The following is a 16,818-nucleotide window of genomic DNA, read 5'->3' on the forward strand; positions in this document are numbered from 1 at the left end:
TGTCGACACTTTTTCAAACTTCTCACAGACTGAAGGAAGTCAAAGACTGAAGTGTAAAATCAGACACTAAGACCGAACACTGTTTCATAACAAGTTGGTCAACGAAGACGTTAGCAGGAGGAGCTAAAGCTAAGAAAAAAGAGCTACATGTAAAGTAGCATCACAGTTAGTTAGCAAATAAACAACAAAAATAAAACTCTGAAACAAACTTTATATGCTATATACTATAATTATAGAGACAATTCTCTCTACGGTAAAAACATCAACTGAACTACAATTGTAAAAAAAAAACAAGATTAAAAGGAGCAAAGCTAATAAAAATGTTCAGATTAATATTCAAATGTTTTAATCCCACTGAGATTAACGGCATCGAAACTCCGGAGAAGGACAAAACGTCACTGTGAACAAACAATAATAAAATAAAAATAAACGAAACAAACAAAAAGCTGAGGTGAGCGTTCAGTCAGTCCGGACCCGCGGCCTGGAAATACACGCAGCCCGCTCCGGGGGTTAGCTGCAGCCCGGGCCTCGGAGTTTCGGGACAGATTTCTAAAGTCCGACTTCAAACTATTTTAAACTTCTGAAAACTGAAATAAAAAGTTCTGCTTTTTCTCTACACGTCATGTCAACCATTTGTTGAAGACAACACCAACCTCCGACACCAGCCCCGTCACTCCGCACAACTTTTCACCGGGAAGGAAGTCCGGCTAGAAGTCCTTCACTCAGCTGCTGCTGTGGTCGATTCTTCGGTGGTAGGTATGCGGTCACACCGCGGCCTCCAGAGCCATGGAGGCGGAGGTGAGTGCTCGGGATAGAAGGAAGAAAACGACAGGACTTTTAATGTTGTCCTATTGTCTGGGTGTTTTCCTCCGTGTCTCCAGGTCCAGGGCGGAGCAGGAACTTCTTCCTGTCGCTCACTTTGGAAACTCGACAGGAAACTGCGGCTTTGCTCATGCAGTTCCTCATTCCACCAGAAGGGGACAGGAATACCACAATTATACCGCCCATAAACGGAGACGCCTTCATTCCAAGGCCTGTCGAACCAACCCCGCCCATTTAGACCTCGGCCACGTGGGACTCTGAAGACTCCGGTCCCGCCCATCACGGTGGTGAAAACAAACACGTCAATCAAACAAACGTCTGGGATTAAAGAGAATTACAGAGTGATTTCAACGTCATTTATGAAAAAAATGTCAGAATAATGATCAGATTCTGTCTTCACTCTGAAATAAAAACATTTCTTCGACATCAAAGAGTAAAGTGTAGCAAAGTAAATGTTGAAAAAGAACTTTATTGACACAGCAGTGACATCACAATGACACGGCTATGACGTCACAACAGTAACATATTTACAACTCCTGCTTTTTAAACCAAAAACCAACTGCAGTCTCCAGAGGTGATGATGACGTCACAGGTCCAGGGGGCGGAGCCTCAGTACTGCTCAAATCCAGCCATCAGGGACAGAGCCAGAGATTCCACTGAGAAGAGAACATGGAGACACTGTGTCAGAACCAGAACCAGAACCTTGGTCTCAGATCAGTGTGACCTGAACCTGATCTGGGATCAGACTCACGGTGAGGGAAGGAGCCTCGACACACGGCCTTGTTCAGGATGGTCACCAGGAACATGTGGCAGTTTTTGAAGTCGGACTCCATCTTATCAATGGACTCCATCCTGGAAGGAAACACATCCTCACATCACAGACAGCACCACAGACAGTACCACAGACAGCACCACAGACCGCACCACAGACAGCACCACAGACAGTACCACAGACAGTACCACAGACAGTACCCCAGACAGTACCACAGACAGTACCACAGACGGCACCACAGACAGCACCACAGACAGTACCACAGATGGTACCACAGACACCACCACAGACAGTACCACAGACGGCACCACAGACAGCACCACAGACAGTACCACAGACAGTACCACAGACAGCACCACAGACGGCACCACAGACCACAGTCAGATTCTTACTTCCAAGCTCCAAAGCCGGCTCTCCAGCGGTCAGAGAAGATCAGTACCAGATTGAGGACCTTCATGATGGCTTCCTTCACGAAACTCACCTAAACCACAACGACAGGTTGAGAGGAGAAGGAAACATGAGCGCCACCACATGTCAGTGTCAGACGGACCCCCTAACACCAAACCTCATTGAGAAAAAGTCGTCAAAAAAGGGTCAGAGGTCAATGACAAAGCCACCTTCTCTCTAAGCAGACAGCGGTCATGGATCGTGGCCAGGTATCTGTAATGGATCTTGATCAACTGATCCAAGTCTTTGGCTTCCTGGACCTGGTGCTGGAACTCCAGACCAGTGCTGTGGAGGATCTGAAGGATCAAAACACACACAGTGGAAACATCACTGAAGGTAAATCTGGTCACATGACCACTGGACCACTGGACCGTGAACATTTGTCTAGCCAAGGTCTAAGGAGGCTTACCATGGTGCACGTGAGTGTGCACCTGAGTGTGCACGTGAGTGTGCACGTGACTCACCCTGGTCATGATGTAGTTGTGCAGACTGTTGACAAAGTGCATGAGTTTGACTCTCAGTAAACACATGCGGTGAATCTGCTGACTCACTCTGCGCTCCTTCACTTCCTGTGACGCAGCTGCCTCTGCCTTCACCCCACTGCTAAGATCTGACGGGAACAATCGCTATCAGAACACAGCCATTCAGAGACACCGTTTGTTTGTGTGGGAGGAACATGAGGAGTGAAGACTGATGGTTCTGGTACCACTGAAGCGGAGTGTGTCCAGACTGTATTTGGCCCATTTGATCTGCAGCAGCAGCAGGAAGACCTGGTTGTAGATCTTCTGACACTCGGTACTGATCACTATGTCCACGGGCCACGGAACCTGCACGGGTATCAGAGGAGGACGGGTTCAAAACAGTTCCTGTTCCCGCAGGTGCTGGCACCGGCCAGTGAACCCAGCCTGGACCCGGCCTACCTTATAGCTGAGGGTCAGAACCTCCAGGTTGTTCACCGGGTGTTTTTTCCTGGACGGGTCAGCGTTCTCCAGAAACACCGACAACCTGCGTAAACACAAACCATGGACAAAGATCAGGACGGATTTGTCCACTGAAAGCTCGACTGGTGAAATCAGAGCCCAGCTCTACCTGCTGCTGTCCTCTGGGTGGCGCTGTCTCACTGCCTCCTGCAGCTGCACGTTCAGAAATGACAACTGCTGCCAGTTCTCTTTCTCTCGCACCTTGTCAAAGATGGCGGTGTAGAAGTCGTACATGGTGTCACCAGCCTCCAGCAGGAAGTAGTTCCTCATAGCCTGAAGGTACTCCAGCAACCTGAGGGACGCGGACCCACAGTAGAGACAGGAACAGAGAGGAGACAAGTCAGTGCTCCACACAAAAGACAAGTGAGAACCTCCTCCGAACCCTGACTCTGAGAGGAGCCTCTGTGTGAGGAGCACCTGTAGTCCTTCTTCAGGGTCTTCATCAGGTTCCCGCAGCACTGGATGTACCTCCTCTGGATGTGAGGGTAGAGACAGGAGCGCAGCGTCAGCTCGAACGTCTGACACGTGACCGACTGAGACGAGCGGTCCACCATGACATCACCAGCAGAGAAGCACTGGTGAAAATCAGTCTGCTCCAGGAACAATCTGAGGACGTAGACAAAGGCGGGGGGGAGGGGGGGGGTGTAGTAGAACAAGTACAACAAGACTTAAGAAGACTAGGAAGAGAGAGAGAGAAATGATTTCAGCCATTTCTCTATGAGGTTTGGTGTGGGTGATAAAATCGCTGGTTTTCTCTATGAGGTTTGGTGCAGAGAGACGGTGTTTGTACCATGTCTCTCCATGGAACAATAAAAAAAAAGTCCAGGAGAACCAGTTTTACCATGTCATTTTATTATGCTATTATTGAGGTGGATGATGTCACAGCTGGGGCTGAATCGTACTTTTTGGGTCTGTTGCTTCAGTACTGACGCTGCTTTGGCTACATGAGTTATCATGGCTGTGAATACTGGTTATACTATCAGTATTATCAGTACCAAAGTACTGATAGTTTCTATAGACTTGATGAAGGTACTATGGTGTGGATTTGTTCAGGCAGGATGCCCACTGGAGGCCGGGGTGAGAACTACACCCCACTGTGTTTTAGTATCAACAAAGCGATGTGGCTTCTTCTCACCTGGCAAAGTTAATGGCCAGCAGGGGGTCGTGGAGGTCATCGATCTCCAGATGCTGAGTCATGATGGACTGCATCTTCACCAGACCCCTGGTGGTGACCTGCTGATGGTTCAACTCGTCTGGTGAAGACTCTTCTGGGCTGCGGAGGCAGGACTGCACCGACTGGAGAAACAGGCTGTACAGACTCCTCCTCCTCTCTGTGTCTGCATCTGCAACCACAACGACGACCTTAGACATTCTTCTTCTTCAACTCTACAGAATCCTGGCCAGATGACACACTACTGACCTCTGGTGGAGCGTGTGTGCGTCTGCTCAGCCTCCAGGTTCTTCATCAGCTGCATGGACTTTCCTGCCATGATGATCTGTTTGAGGACAGGTTTGAGGAAGGAGACCATGGTGAGCTGACGCCCGCTGCAGCCTGAGCCCTGATCTCCTGCTGAGCTCCCGCTGGCCGAGTCGTTCAGCTTCTCCTCGTTCTCCACCGTCTCTGACACGCTGTACAGGGTGTAGGTGGCGTACCAGAAGTCCCTGTGGTTCACCGGGACGTCTTTGTTCCTGACAAAACATGACCGCATTGTTGTGATCCACTTCACGCCAGTCTGTGTCGGTGGTGGGACAGGGCGTTAGAGGTGTGGCTCCCCCTACAGGCCGGAGAGCCACGTGGAGCCTTGATCTGAAGGTTTACCCCAGAACATTTGTTCCACCATCTACTTTGACCAATATCACGTTACTCCTTTTCTAGAAATAAAACCGTAGCTCCCTCACAGGCTGAACGCTGAACTGCGCCTCTCAGAGCCTCTCACCTCTGGATGATGAACTCTTTGGCCGGATCGAACAAATGTCCGTGAACGATCCATTCATCCACAATCTCCAAGTACGGTCTAACTGTCTCTGTCCACAGAGAGAACAACAGCGCCACCTGGAAGAGACACAATGACGTTAAGAATCCATCAGCATCTGAACATGAACCAAAGCTGTGGCTCCAGGCTGTATTATGGTCCGGTCTGGTGCGGTCCAGCTTCACACTCACCGTCTGCTCTGAAGCTTCTCCCACGCTGTCGTACTCGATGATGGCCTTGTACAGTGTGTTGAGCAGATGTGAAGCTCGGACCACGTTTGGTGTCTGGGCCGGAACTTCAGCCACACCGGTGCAAAAGACTCTGTGCAGGACTGCGATCTGACCCAGGTAAGGACTGAGTCGATCCAGAACGGCCGACAAGGTCACCGTCTCCTCTGTCTCAGGTCACAACGGAACAGAAACAAAACCTCGACTTCAACACACGTACGGTGGTGTGTGTGTGTGTGTGTGTGTGTGTTCACGGAGTCGTCACCATTGTGTATCAGCTCCTTCTCCATGGAGTTCAGCTCCTCTCTGAAGCTGCTGAAGAACTTGTTCAGGGCCCAAACAAAGGCCTGGTACGTCCTGAACGGGGGCTCCGAGCTTTTTTTTGAGCTGTGGGCAGGTCCGGCGCCGGGTCCGGCGCCGGGTGGACCGGGCTCTGAGCTGTGGCCCGTCACCTCATCGATGAACCTCTGCAGCCTGAAGACGGCCTGACCGTACACAGAGATGTGCTCCAGCACCGAGTGCAGGCAGTTCTGGAGTAAAGGGAGAGTTCATGTTTTCACAGGTCGGACTCAGAGGTTCTCCTACATCCAGGGTGGACTGGTGGAGAACCTCATGGAGAACTCATGTTCTCCTGCAGAACAAGAGACCAAACCTCTGAGGTCTGACTCCTCCTTCAACCACTGAGGAGAAAAAGAAAAAGACCCAAACCAACTGGACCAGGATCATCTGGTACCAGGCCACGAAGTAGGGCTCTTATTTTGAAAAGACTCTTTACACATTTCAGCACCTGCTACAGGCAGTGTGGAGTAAACAGGGCCACGGCAGGAAGTGGTAAAGAGCGTCACGTTTTCACTAAAGGTTTTCACACTCACACTGGTCAGATGAGTGACCACCACGTTATTCCGGACACACACTTTTCCATCGTGGTGCTGGAAAATGAAGTGCTTCCTGATCCCAGACAGGAGCCTGGAACAGAACACAAGTGGGATCAACTGTGAAGTCGGACTGACGTCGGGCTGATCGGTCACCGCTGCAGTTACAACATCTCACCACAAGGTTTCTCGGATGACCTGAGTCTCTGTGACGAAGGCTTTTTCCTCTGGCAGATAAAGAGGATCGGTGTTGTACAAGTGCTGGTCCCTGAGGAGGAGAGGTCAGAGGTCAGAGGTCACACACACACAATCCCGTCCTCCCCCCCACATCAGACGGAGGGGTTGGACCTCACCACACGTTGAGCAGGTTGGAGTGTAAATGTAGGCTGTGAGGGAAGCGAGGGGCGTGGGCCACCCAGTAGGGCGTGACCAAGTGCTGCTCCAACCAGGCACGAGCGTCCGGCTCCCCCACTGGACCACACAAGACAGAAGGAGATTCACCAGGGACCAAAACAACATGGCCGAAACAGGAAGTTATGATAGTCTTTGTTAACTGGACCAACATAAAATAGACTGCAGAAGTAGGTCGTGGCTGTGGTGGGCTGTGGCCCACGTGACCTGATGTTGAACTTTAAGAGCTCTGATTGGTTAAACACACAGGGTTGACTTCTATATCAGTACCAGTCCATGTAACTGGAACTGTTTTGTTGTTGTCCTGCTGCTCCTCCTGTGGTGTTCTGTCCAACTGTATCCCAGAATCCTCTCTGCTGATTGGCTGTTGGCTGTCGTCTTCTTCACTCTCCTCCTCAGACCACTCCTGTGAAAGAGCAGAGAAGAACATGGCAGCTGCACGTGTCTGTGACTGAACTGAACTGATGCTGAGTCTGGATTGGATCTGCTCACTGGCGTGTCAGGATACGGGCCGGCGTCCACGTCTTCACCCTCCATCAGATATTTACCCCAGTCAAAGGTGTCCACGGCTTCTGGAGGACAAATATGGAGACAGTCTGTCAAACTGCAATCGGACCATAGAGAAAATCAGCGATTTTAGCCCACAGGTCCACTGCTGCCTCTTGTGGTCAGTTGGTCAATGACATGCAGTGCATCAACTGCTGTATCTTGCTGAAATCCCTAATTTTCTCAATGGATTTTGGTGTTGAATAGTTGAACAGTGAGTGCTTGACAAACATCAGTTCTATAGACTCAGCTCAGAGTAACTGAACTGCTCAAGTAACAGCACTGGGCTCCATGCATAATGTGAACTGTCCCTTTAAGGCACTGACCCGCCTCCTTCAGCCGGGGTCTCTCAGTGAAGTCTGTGTTGGAAGGTGAGTCTGACAGGTGGAGGAGCAGAGACAGAAGACTGAAGTGAACATCAGTCTGGAGGAGAAACACAAACAGGAGTCAGGGCTAACCTCTGACTCACACTCTCACACACACACACTCACACACACACAAAATCACACACAGACCTTGGTTCCCTCAGTGTTTGGTAAAGGTGACGTCAGAAACTCCTCCGTCAGCTTCATCCAACTCTCTGCTTTGTTCAGCTCCGAGTGAACCATCAGCTTCATGTAGATACTGAGGACAAACAGATGGACTCTGACTACGGAGGGTCAGACGGATGACCGACCAGCCATGGATTCACTCATGTATTCACTCATGTATTCACTCATGTATTCACTCATAGATCAATGCATTCACGCTCTCACCCAGTGATGCTGCGCTGAACTCTGTGACTGTCCACGTCCAGGAAACGATGAAAACTGTGTAGAAAAACAAAAACAAACACTCAATCTATAAATGCTCACACTTAGCTTCCATGTTAGCCTGATGTTAGCTGCGCCTTCTTCTGACCGGAAGTTGGAGCAGGTGAACCTGAGAGCCAGCTGGAAGTTGTCCTCCTCTTCGTCCTCCTCTCCACAGATACACCTGATCAGGTTCTTCGTTTCTCTCAGTGTCTCTCTGTCGAAGTCACTCCACAGCGCCGCCATCTTTCTGTTTGTGGTAGCTGGTGCTAGCTGGTGTTAGCAGCAACCAGGCTTACAGAGTAAAGAACTCCACAGCACGGACCTGGAACTGTTAGTAAACAAAGAACGTTTACTTAGAAGAACACGGTTCTTCACACTACGTTCCTTCTCCATTCATTTTTGAGCAGCGCCAGTAAACGGTCACACGGATCTTCTGCGCACGCGTGCGGGCGTCTTTCTCTTCAGCGGCTCTTCTCTGAAGATGTCGTACTAACACGTTGCTACCACCTACTGGTAATGGGGTTAAATTGCAGCTGATGAAAAACTGAAAAACTTTTTGGATGAAAGCATAAGGATAAGAGAGAAAAAATAACTACGAAAAAAGAATAATAAAGAAAAGTAACAAAAAAAGGTTGTTGTGTTTCCTCAAAACAAAAGAACAACATTGTCAGGATTTAGAAATGTCAACATTCAAATGTCATTGTTATTATCAGAACCATGTTTCTTTATCGTGACGTAAGTTGCTTTTCTTTCATGTGCAGTTTTTCAGTCTAATTATTTTTTAAGATTTTAATTCGTCATCAGTTTGTTTTTCCATAGTGAGTTCTTACTTAGAGCACCAGCAGCGGGGAGGCCTGTAGAGGGCGGTGTTGATGTGAGAACAAAAACAATCAGATTATTGACCGTCGAAGAGGCGGCGCTTACCCCTCACACACACACGCACGCACGCACACGCACGCACGCAGAAGTTTTCAGCAGCAGCAGAGTCGGAGCTGAAGCTTCGACTCTCAGCAGCTCTTTCTCCTCCATCACCTCCTCCAGCTTCGGGCTCCGCTCAGATGATGAAGAGGAGGATCCATAAAAAATACCTCGTCCTGATTCTGGCTTACACCGGTCTGCTGCTCCTAATCCCCTACGCCCTGGATTACCGGGACAAACCGGAGCAGCGGGGACTGCAGCCCCAGCCGCGCTGTCCTGACCTGGACCGCACGATGGCGCTGCTGTGGGAGAACTACAACATCAACGGATCCGACCACCGCGAGGGCGCGGGGGGTTTCAGCGGGAGGCGCGTGCACGTCTATTTGCACGCCACCTGGCGGACGGGTTCCTCGTTCCTGGGAGAACTGTTTAATCAGCACCCGGACGTCTTCTACCTGTATGAGCCCATGTGGCACATCTGGCAGGCCCTGTACCCGGGTGATGCGGGCAGCCTGCAGGGGGCAGTGAGGGACATGCTGAGCGCCCTCTACCGCTGTGACTTCTCCGTGCTGCGTCTGTACGCCGGCTCGGCTAACATCAGCACCTCCTTCATCTTCGGATGGAAAAGCAACAAAGTCATCTGTTCGGAGCCGCTGTGCGACTCGCACCGCCGCGCCGACGTCGGCCTGGTGAGGGAGGAGCTGTGCGCCAGGTGTCAGAGGCGAGATATCCAGGTGGGTGGAGCTCCCTTGGACTTCTTCTCCTTCACATAGTTGTCAGTGACCTTTGACCTAGGCCTTCATTTCTGTTATTGGTACCGTAGAACTTTCTTTCCAGAAACATCTTCATAAACACAACAGTTCTGGTTCCCAGTGTCCTCCTCCTCCTCCTCCTCCTCTTCTTGGTTCTCCTCCCTGTTCTCCACATCCTGACCTCTGTGTTTTCCAGGAGCTGGAGAAGGAGTGTAAAAAGTACCCAGTGATGGTGATCAAGGGGGTCCGGGTTCTGGACCTGAGCACCCTGGTTCCTCTGATGAAGGACCCGGACATTAACCTTCAGATCGTCCAGCTGTTCAGAGACCCGCGGGCCGTGCACAACTCCCGGCTGAAGTCCAAGACGGCCTTGGTGAAGGAGAGCATCCAGGTTCTGCGGAGCAGGAAGCCCAACGACGGCTACAAGCGTCTGTTTCTGCCCAACACCAGGGTGAACCGGGCCGACAGCTACGTCTCCGCCGCCATGGAGCTCATCTGTGACAACTGGCTGAGGGACATGCTGCTGGTGTCAGGCGCTCCTCCTTGGATTCAGAGGAACTACCTAAGGGTCCGCTACGAGGACCTGGTGTTGCGCCCCCTACTGGAGCTGCAGAGGTTGTACCATTTTTCCAACTTGACGACATCTCCTGCGCTGGAGAACTTTGCCCTGAACATGACGCACGGACGTGGGTATTCCTCGGACAAACCGTTCCTCATCTCTTCCAGGGACGCCAAGGAAGCCATCTACGCCTGGAGGGAGCGGCTGAACGTGGGACAGATCCAGCAGGTGGAGCTGTTCTGCAGCGAGGTGATAAGGCTGCTGGGATACAACAAACAGCAGGTGGAGAACACAGCCACGTGAGGGCGCCACTGAAACGTTAGGTCAAAGGTCACAGGTGAGCTCAGCAGCATGTTCCTTTTTGAAACTATTATTCAGTTCCAGTAACAGTACCAGGAACATCTGTTTGTCAGGGGTGATGGTTTCCTTTTCTTTTTAAATACCAATCTTGCCAAAGGTTGCAAAAATGTTGCCACTTTATTTCAGTATTTTATCTCCTCACACGATGTTTTATGTCAATGGTTATAAATAAGAGAAACAATTCAAACAGTCGTTTCTACTATTGATAAATTCATGCTAAACATCTGTACATTTTACTACGTTCACTCGGGTTTTCAAGTGTTTTCTAAAGGTTTAATCCAAATATTTTTAGAAAATCAGCAAAAATACAAATGTGTTTCCAAAAGTCAGATCTAAGAAGCCGAGAGAAAAGGAATTTAATAGTTAGCAGTTAGTCGTTATTACTGAGACCAGAATTCTTTTCTTCAGCCTCAGTCCTTCTGCTGATGAATGGAAGAGAGAACAGGAAGTTAGTGGTTTCACAGAAAAAAATATGCTGCTGTTGTCGGTTTCTCACATTTGACCTGAAAACACAGCAATTTATTCATCAACAACTTTTATTTTAAAACTATTCCTGTCAAATTTACACATGCTGAACTTTAGCAGTGGTGGCTGAGCTAAAATCTCTGAATATTCTTTATGGACTTTGGTCTGAACTAAAATCACTCAGTGAGAGTGAGTAAATTACTAACTTTGGTTTGTGTTGTTAAGTTAAACAGTGTTCAAAGATGTGGACAGTGGACTGGAGATGGTCACGCGTTGACACTGATTGGACGTTTGGACTCTGTTGTTGATTTCTGTCTAACTTCTGTATTTTCTTTGAGAACCAGTTTGTTCTGGTTCTTTTTATCAGCGTCACAGATGGTTCTTGTTTATGCCTGTTGTAGCTGCTGCTGTAACTGTAGGACTGGAGAACAGGCGTCCTCTGTGTCTGTGTCTCTCTGAGACGCTCCCCTCCCTCCCTGCATCCCCCACTCACCCCAATCCCACAGTAGAGTCAGTGTTGCTGCAAAAGTCAACAGTCCAAAAAACTCAGTGTTTAAAGTTTAGTTCAGTAAAGAACATGGTTCTGCTTTGTTCTTGAAGAACGTCACCTACAGAACCAGTCCTGACTGTGTGTCTTTAACAGGGAATCTTCTGGAGTCAGGACCAAAGACAACCATGAACCAGAGCAGCAGCAGCAGCAGCAGCAGCAGCAGCAGCAGCAGCAGCAGCAGTAACTGGACTAACCCTCAGACGACACCGTTGTTCTCCAACGACCAAGCTGTCGGTCAGACTCACCGTTAACTCAACATTTAACAATCACGCGTTAATTCAGAGATTCCACGTCCAGCTGATCCTGACTCTCCAACACACCTGTGGAGGCTCATCGCTGCCACCTGCTGGATCTGTTTTCCACTGACCAGTTACAAAGAGAGAACAAAAGACGACTCAGGGCGAACATTTGTTGGTATGAACAGCTAACAGTGCTAACAGCTAACGGTGTTAACAGTGCTAACAGCTAACAGTGCTAACAGCTAAGTCCACTCACGTGGAGCAGTGAAAGAAGAAAGTCCAGTGTGAGATCTAAGGAAACATAGTTTGACCTTCTGACCTCTGAGGAATGTACACAGCTGTGGAATACCCCTCCCTCTTCCCCCTCATCCCCCAACACACACACTCCCACACCCAAACACACACACACTTGATGTGAGAATTGGTCTTTGGAGTGTGGACCTACTTGAACATCGGTACCGAACAAAGCTGTGAAACCTTTGAACCTGTGTTTGTTTTCACTGATGAAGGTGAAGAGATCGTGTTCCAGGTTCTGACGGTTCTTCTGTTGAAGGAACAGTTCTGTGTCCATGTGGAACCAGCAGTGAAACCATGGCCGGAGAACAGACGGGTTCTAAGGTTCTGATGGAGGAACGTCAGAGATTAAAGGCTGGTTGGGACACACACACATGCAAAGGTCACAGCAGCAGTCATGTGATGTGAGGCAGAACAGAGAAGAGCATTGTGGGTAGACGACATTCTTCAGTGGAACAGAAGTCGTGGTCTTTGCTGCCTCACATTCTTCAGACAGAAAACAGGAACAACTGAGACTGACTGACAACAGTACTGTTCCTCCTGCAGGACCACAGTTCCATAACTGATCAAAGACTGATCAAAGACTGCTCAAAGACTGGTTAATCATTGATGTGAATGAAACGAAAATGTCTGACCAAATTTAATAAACTTGAATTTGAAGTGAATGGTGTTTATAGAAGATCTGTGGTACTGTTTTCTCCACCTGTTCCCCAGGTTACTGTTTCAGATCCAGTTCCTTAAACACTAACCTGGTTCAGTTTTGGACTGGGATTGGAACCACAGAAGGTCGGCAGAGTGGAGGTCAGAGGTCACTGTGGGTCAGAATGGGCTTCAGCAATCTGGACTGATGTTCAAGAGCAGCATCTGAGTGGGGAAGGAAGATGAAGAAGCAGAGAAGCAGGGTTTACCAAAGAACCAGGACCAGGACCAGGACCAGGACCAGGACCAGGACTGATCAAGTTCTGGATATGCTTTGAAATAGAACTAAAATTCCTATCTCAAAATCACTTGATTTATTATGAAACAACAGAGTGTTGCATTTGTAAAGTGAAGAATGTGAATCCTGTATGACATGTGGCGCCCCCTGGTGTGTAGTGAATGTAGGTGTGGATGTGAGTAAACAACAACAGCAGATTCACTGGTTCCTGTGCCTCACTTCAGGGGGAGAAAAACTCACACAATAGTTTGTGTTCAGGCTGAGAAGGTGCTACGCATACTAAACACACACACACACACACACACACACACACACACACACACACACACACACACACAGCCCAGCAGTCTTCACTTAAAGTTAAAGTTAAAGGTTGAAACGCTTTATTACCGAATAACACGTTCTCTTATTAAGTGAAATTAATTAAATCATTGAAATATGTTTGTGTGAATGTGCAACAACAAACGTTTAAATTTTAAACTAAATAAATTGAGAACGTAACCTTTTAAGGGCATAACCGCGGAGACTGTCTTTGAACTGAAAGAGGACGAAACAAAAGAAAAACAACAACATAAAGTACTTGTCAACTTATCTGTGAAAATGCAGAACATGACAGAACCCGGCCGTAGTGGACAGTTTTTAAAGGCGCGGGTTTTGTCAGCAGTGCCAGTCGCTGTGTCTGAAACCGCCCCCTACATGCTACACAGTGTACTACATCGGGGCACACCGTCCGACTCGCTCGGGGAGCAAGACAGCACCACACGCAGGCGCAGACACACCGGGGACCGGAGCGGGGTATGAGGTAGCGGGGTGGGTGGGGTCCTTCCACCAGTAGAAGTGTGCTGTCCCTACTATTGCCTGTGGTAAATTTCCGTTATTAGTGTTAGCTGTAGTGTTGATGTGTGTGTGAGACAGACGCGTGTGTTGGAGATTTATAGACAGACGGAAAAAACCTCGTCCCGCGTTGATTCAATATGGAACACAACGTTGAACGTCCAACCTCAGCTACGGTTGCCAGTGAAGACGCGCTTACACTGCCTACAGCCACAGTATGAAAAGACGTGGGCGTCCACTTTGTTGTGCGCCTTGTTGTGGTCATTTTGGGCTGCTTGTTTTAGCGGATGTGACGTAATTAGTTGCTATCTAGAGAGATTAATGAAAGTGAGCGGTTATTCCTACTCATCAGCTCGAACTCCGAGAAGCCCGGGTTCACTACCAAGATGGCGGCTCAACAAAAAAACTATTATATATATAAAAGAAATTATAGAAATGTATTCCCCTTATTCTCAATGTTAAATTTAGTGACAATTATTATCGCTCGTCAGAATGTTGCTGCACATTAATCACATTACTGCTGAGAGGAGGGCGGCAGCCATCTTGTTTTTTCAACATGCTCGTCCCACTTAACATTTGGAATGTGTCAGTAAATGGAAGGTAGTAAATGTGTTTTATAAGGAATAATCCGAAACTCAATGGAAGAATCACCTTTAAATGTACAATAAAGGGTTAGTTTTTGTTGTTGTTGAATTACTAGAGCAATGGTGACGCCTGAAAATGACTTAACAACTGAATTAAGGAAAGGCTTCTGTCCAGACGAGGTGGCCAGGAAGTGGACCACCTTAGTGGAGAGCTGGAAAACATCCAGGACATTGGTGGTGGGTGGCGCTCTGGAGCAGTGCCAGCCCTCCACCCTCATGATCCAAATTCCTAGCAGACACAGCCTCAGTGGACAGAATGTCTCAGAGACGCCACCTAGAGGAAGACATTGTTCACTGTCTACAAGAATCGGAGGCGGCAGCTCAGCAGCGCCACACTGAGGTCATGGCTCAGCTTAAGTCCGATGCCACCTGCTGATCGGACCCTAAACAAACGCCTCTGAGAGGACGAGGTGCTGCAGTTCCTGAGAGTGACAGAGGTGGCCAGGCAGCAGCGCCACCTGGAGACGTTGGCTCAGCTGAAATAGTGCTGTGCTTGGAGATGCTGATGTCACAGTTGCTGTACAACTCTGATGACATCATCAACCCTGTACACCAATATTTATAAAAGAATGAATGATTTACTTTCTAACTGAACCAAGGTCAGAGGTCACCACCGGACTGAACTTTCACTCGTCCTCAGAGTCGTTTGAGTTAATTTCAAGGTTTAAAAAGATCCTTCTCATTTACATATCTCACCAACTGATTGACCTCTGTGACCTTTTGCTCACTGCCAGCAGGAAGTTGATCCAGGACAACAGGAAGCAGAAGGCGCTCAGCAGCAGCTGCATCAGTCCAGTGATGTGGAGAGAAACAAAGGTCAAAGGTGTCTGTGTGTGTGTGGTTGTCTTCACTGGGCTGTGATTGGTCTGGAACAGAGGAGGATTTGAACTTAGTCTGAACCTGGACAATGCTTGGTGTTGACCAGTAGAGGGAGACAGGGTGACTGTTTCATAACAGTAACAGTCGGACCACCTCCACCTTCTCCAAACAACAGAGGTCAGAGGTCGGGGTCTGAAAATGGCATATCTGGTCAATTTCTAACATTAAAAAAAAAAAAAGTAAACATTTTGGTGATTGTTTTTTTACTTCAGGATTTTTACTTTGTTCTTTAGAAAAATGGTGTCTGGTTCAGTTCTGACATCCCAAAATATGAGTTATTGACACGTTTTAATTCAAAGTTAACATTTGACGAACCAAGATGTTGATTGAACTTTTCTAAGTCTGTCTGTCGTTGACGTCTGTCGTTGACGTCTGTCGTTGACGTCTGTCGTCTGACTGTCAGAAGTCCAAGGTCAGAAGTCCGTGACATCGGTGCTGGAGGCCATTCTCCCTGGGTTGGTCCTTCTGAGACTCCATAGCACTTCACAGGTGGCGCTGTAGAGTCAGAGGTGAGGGCGTGGCTACACCCTGCAGCTGTCTGCACCGCAGTTCAGTTTTTGAGTCTAAGATTCTCCCACCAAGAAGGCGGAGCTAAGAGAAGGCAAGAAAGAGAGCGAGGGACACGCTGAGGAACAGGAAGAGGTGTGTCAGAGGGCTGACTCCGCCCCCGCTGTTGTCTTCAGTCAGGAAAGACTCGGCAGACTCGTACACCGAGTCGTCTGGGGAAAAAAACAACAACAGATGTTTGCATCTGGTTACAGGGGGATGGAAGGGAGGAGGAAGAGGAGGAGGAAGAGGGAACTCACTGCTTGGTTTGACGTACACTCGGAGTTTCAGGCATGTTTTTCCTGCTGTTGTCAGGGGAGATGCTGTAGAGACACAGACCAGACTAATCGATCACGGATCAATCACAACAGATTTATGACTTTTTTGGCTATTACTCTTTAGCACTGTCACTGGTACTGTTTCTTAGTAGGTGTCAAAATACTCAACCCACTTTTGTTTAGTACCGTTTAGTACGGTTGACTACTGGGATATAACCGTTCTCATCGGTACTGTTTAGAACTGTTGGTACTTACAGATGTAGTAGTACTCGTGCCCCGGCCTGAACTCGAAGCCCAGGCTAAATGGTGTGAAGAGCTGAAACTTTTCAGAGAATCTGATTGGTCCGTTAGAGCTAAGTGGGCGGGTGCACTCCCAGCGTTTGAAGCCTGTCGTGCGGTGGTCACATGACAGGAAGCCGTGGTAGTTGACCATGAACAGAACGTATTGTTCCAGGTTGTCTGCTGGCTCCGCCCCCTCGTAGTGAGGACAAAAGATGAGAAGATAGTCGTTGATAGAAACTTCCACCGTCAGTTCACCGTTGGAGAAACTGAGGAGAACAAACACAAGGGGCGGCGGGGTGGGAGGGGTTAGAAGGTCACTCTACATTAAAAAGCGCACAGATAGCTAACATCTATCTATCTGCTATCTTTACTCAACTCTATTTTAAATGACTGCCTTTTATTTCTGAAATCACTCTTATTGCTAGGCTAACTATTAG

At 48.5% G+C, this 16,818-nt stretch overlaps 4 protein-coding genes across 6 annotated transcripts in view; 1 reads left to right on the forward strand and 3 right to left on the reverse strand.

Moving 5' to 3' along the window:
* cyfip1 (cytoplasmic FMR1 interacting protein 1) overlaps nucleotides 1-978 on the reverse strand; it is a 10,245-nt gene extending 9,267 nt beyond the window's left edge. Inside the window, exon 1 of the mRNA XM_008329227.3 lies at nucleotides 654-978. The gene's annotated coding sequence lies outside the window, so the exon portion shown is untranslated. The remainder of the gene's footprint in view (nucleotides 1-653) is intronic.
* A 291-nt stretch (nucleotides 979-1,269) lies between these two features.
* On the reverse strand, nucleotides 1,270-8,785 carry tubgcp5 (tubulin gamma complex component 5). Of its 3 annotated transcripts, XM_025053264.1 has the most exons (24): nucleotides 8,769-8,785; nucleotides 7,951-8,172; nucleotides 7,806-7,859; nucleotides 7,566-7,674; nucleotides 7,377-7,473; nucleotides 6,997-7,076; nucleotides 6,775-6,910; nucleotides 6,447-6,564; nucleotides 6,272-6,361; nucleotides 6,094-6,187; nucleotides 5,487-5,751; nucleotides 5,186-5,388; nucleotides 4,959-5,074; nucleotides 4,442-4,710; nucleotides 4,157-4,364; nucleotides 3,439-3,627; nucleotides 3,131-3,313; nucleotides 2,962-3,046; nucleotides 2,748-2,868; nucleotides 2,506-2,651; nucleotides 2,212-2,337; nucleotides 1,987-2,075; nucleotides 1,574-1,674; nucleotides 1,270-1,478 (listed from the first exon to the last, which is right to left on the reverse strand). In XM_025053264.1, the coding sequence occupies exons 2-24, from the start codon at nucleotides 8,085-8,087 to the stop codon at nucleotides 1,432-1,434; spliced, it is 3,063 nt and encodes a 1,020-aa protein (XP_024909032.1). In that variant the 5' UTR covers nucleotides 8,088-8,172; nucleotides 8,769-8,785; the 3' UTR covers nucleotides 1,270-1,431. The 3 variants fall into 3 exon arrangements, 2 of the variants coding, with proteins under 2 accessions (XP_024909032.1, XP_008327404.1); XM_008329182.3 differs by lacking the exon at nucleotides 8,769-8,785 and having other exon boundaries at nucleotides 7,951-8,643; XR_003048934.1 differs by lacking the exons at nucleotides 1,270-1,478; nucleotides 8,769-8,785 and having other exon boundaries at nucleotides 1,645-1,674; nucleotides 2,160-2,337; nucleotides 7,951-8,646.
* A 91-nt stretch (nucleotides 8,786-8,876) lies between these two features.
* Nucleotides 8,877-12,646, forward strand: chst7 (carbohydrate (N-acetylglucosamine 6-O) sulfotransferase 7). Its single transcript, XM_008329170.3, has 3 exons — nucleotides 8,877-9,496; nucleotides 9,711-10,410; nucleotides 11,542-12,646. Exons 1-2 carry the CDS (start codon nucleotides 8,903-8,905, stop codon nucleotides 10,374-10,376), a joined length of 1,260 nt encoding a protein of 419 aa, XP_008327392.1. The 5' UTR covers nucleotides 8,877-8,902; the 3' UTR covers nucleotides 10,377-10,410; nucleotides 11,542-12,646.
* Nucleotides 12,647-15,461: 2,815 nt separating this feature from the next.
* Nucleotides 15,462-16,818, reverse strand: part of LOC103392527 (ephrin-A2-like) — a 4,667-nt gene continuing 3,310 nt past the window's right edge. Inside the window, exons 3-5 of the mRNA XM_008329154.3 lie at nucleotides 16,355-16,647; nucleotides 16,082-16,144; nucleotides 15,462-15,994 (exon numbers count right to left, since the gene is read on the reverse strand). Of these exons, the coding sequence (XP_008327376.1) occupies nucleotides 15,867-15,994; nucleotides 16,082-16,144; nucleotides 16,355-16,647 (484 nt within the window). The 3' untranslated portion in view covers nucleotides 15,462-15,866. The remainder of the gene's footprint in view (nucleotides 15,995-16,081; nucleotides 16,145-16,354; nucleotides 16,648-16,818) is intronic.

The sequence above is a fragment of the Cynoglossus semilaevis genome, chromosome 2, assembly GCF_000523025.1.
Source record: "Cynoglossus semilaevis isolate Cse_v1.0 chromosome 2, Cse_v1.0, whole genome shotgun sequence".
NCBI lineage: Eukaryota > Metazoa > Chordata > Actinopteri > Pleuronectiformes > Cynoglossidae > Cynoglossus > Cynoglossus semilaevis.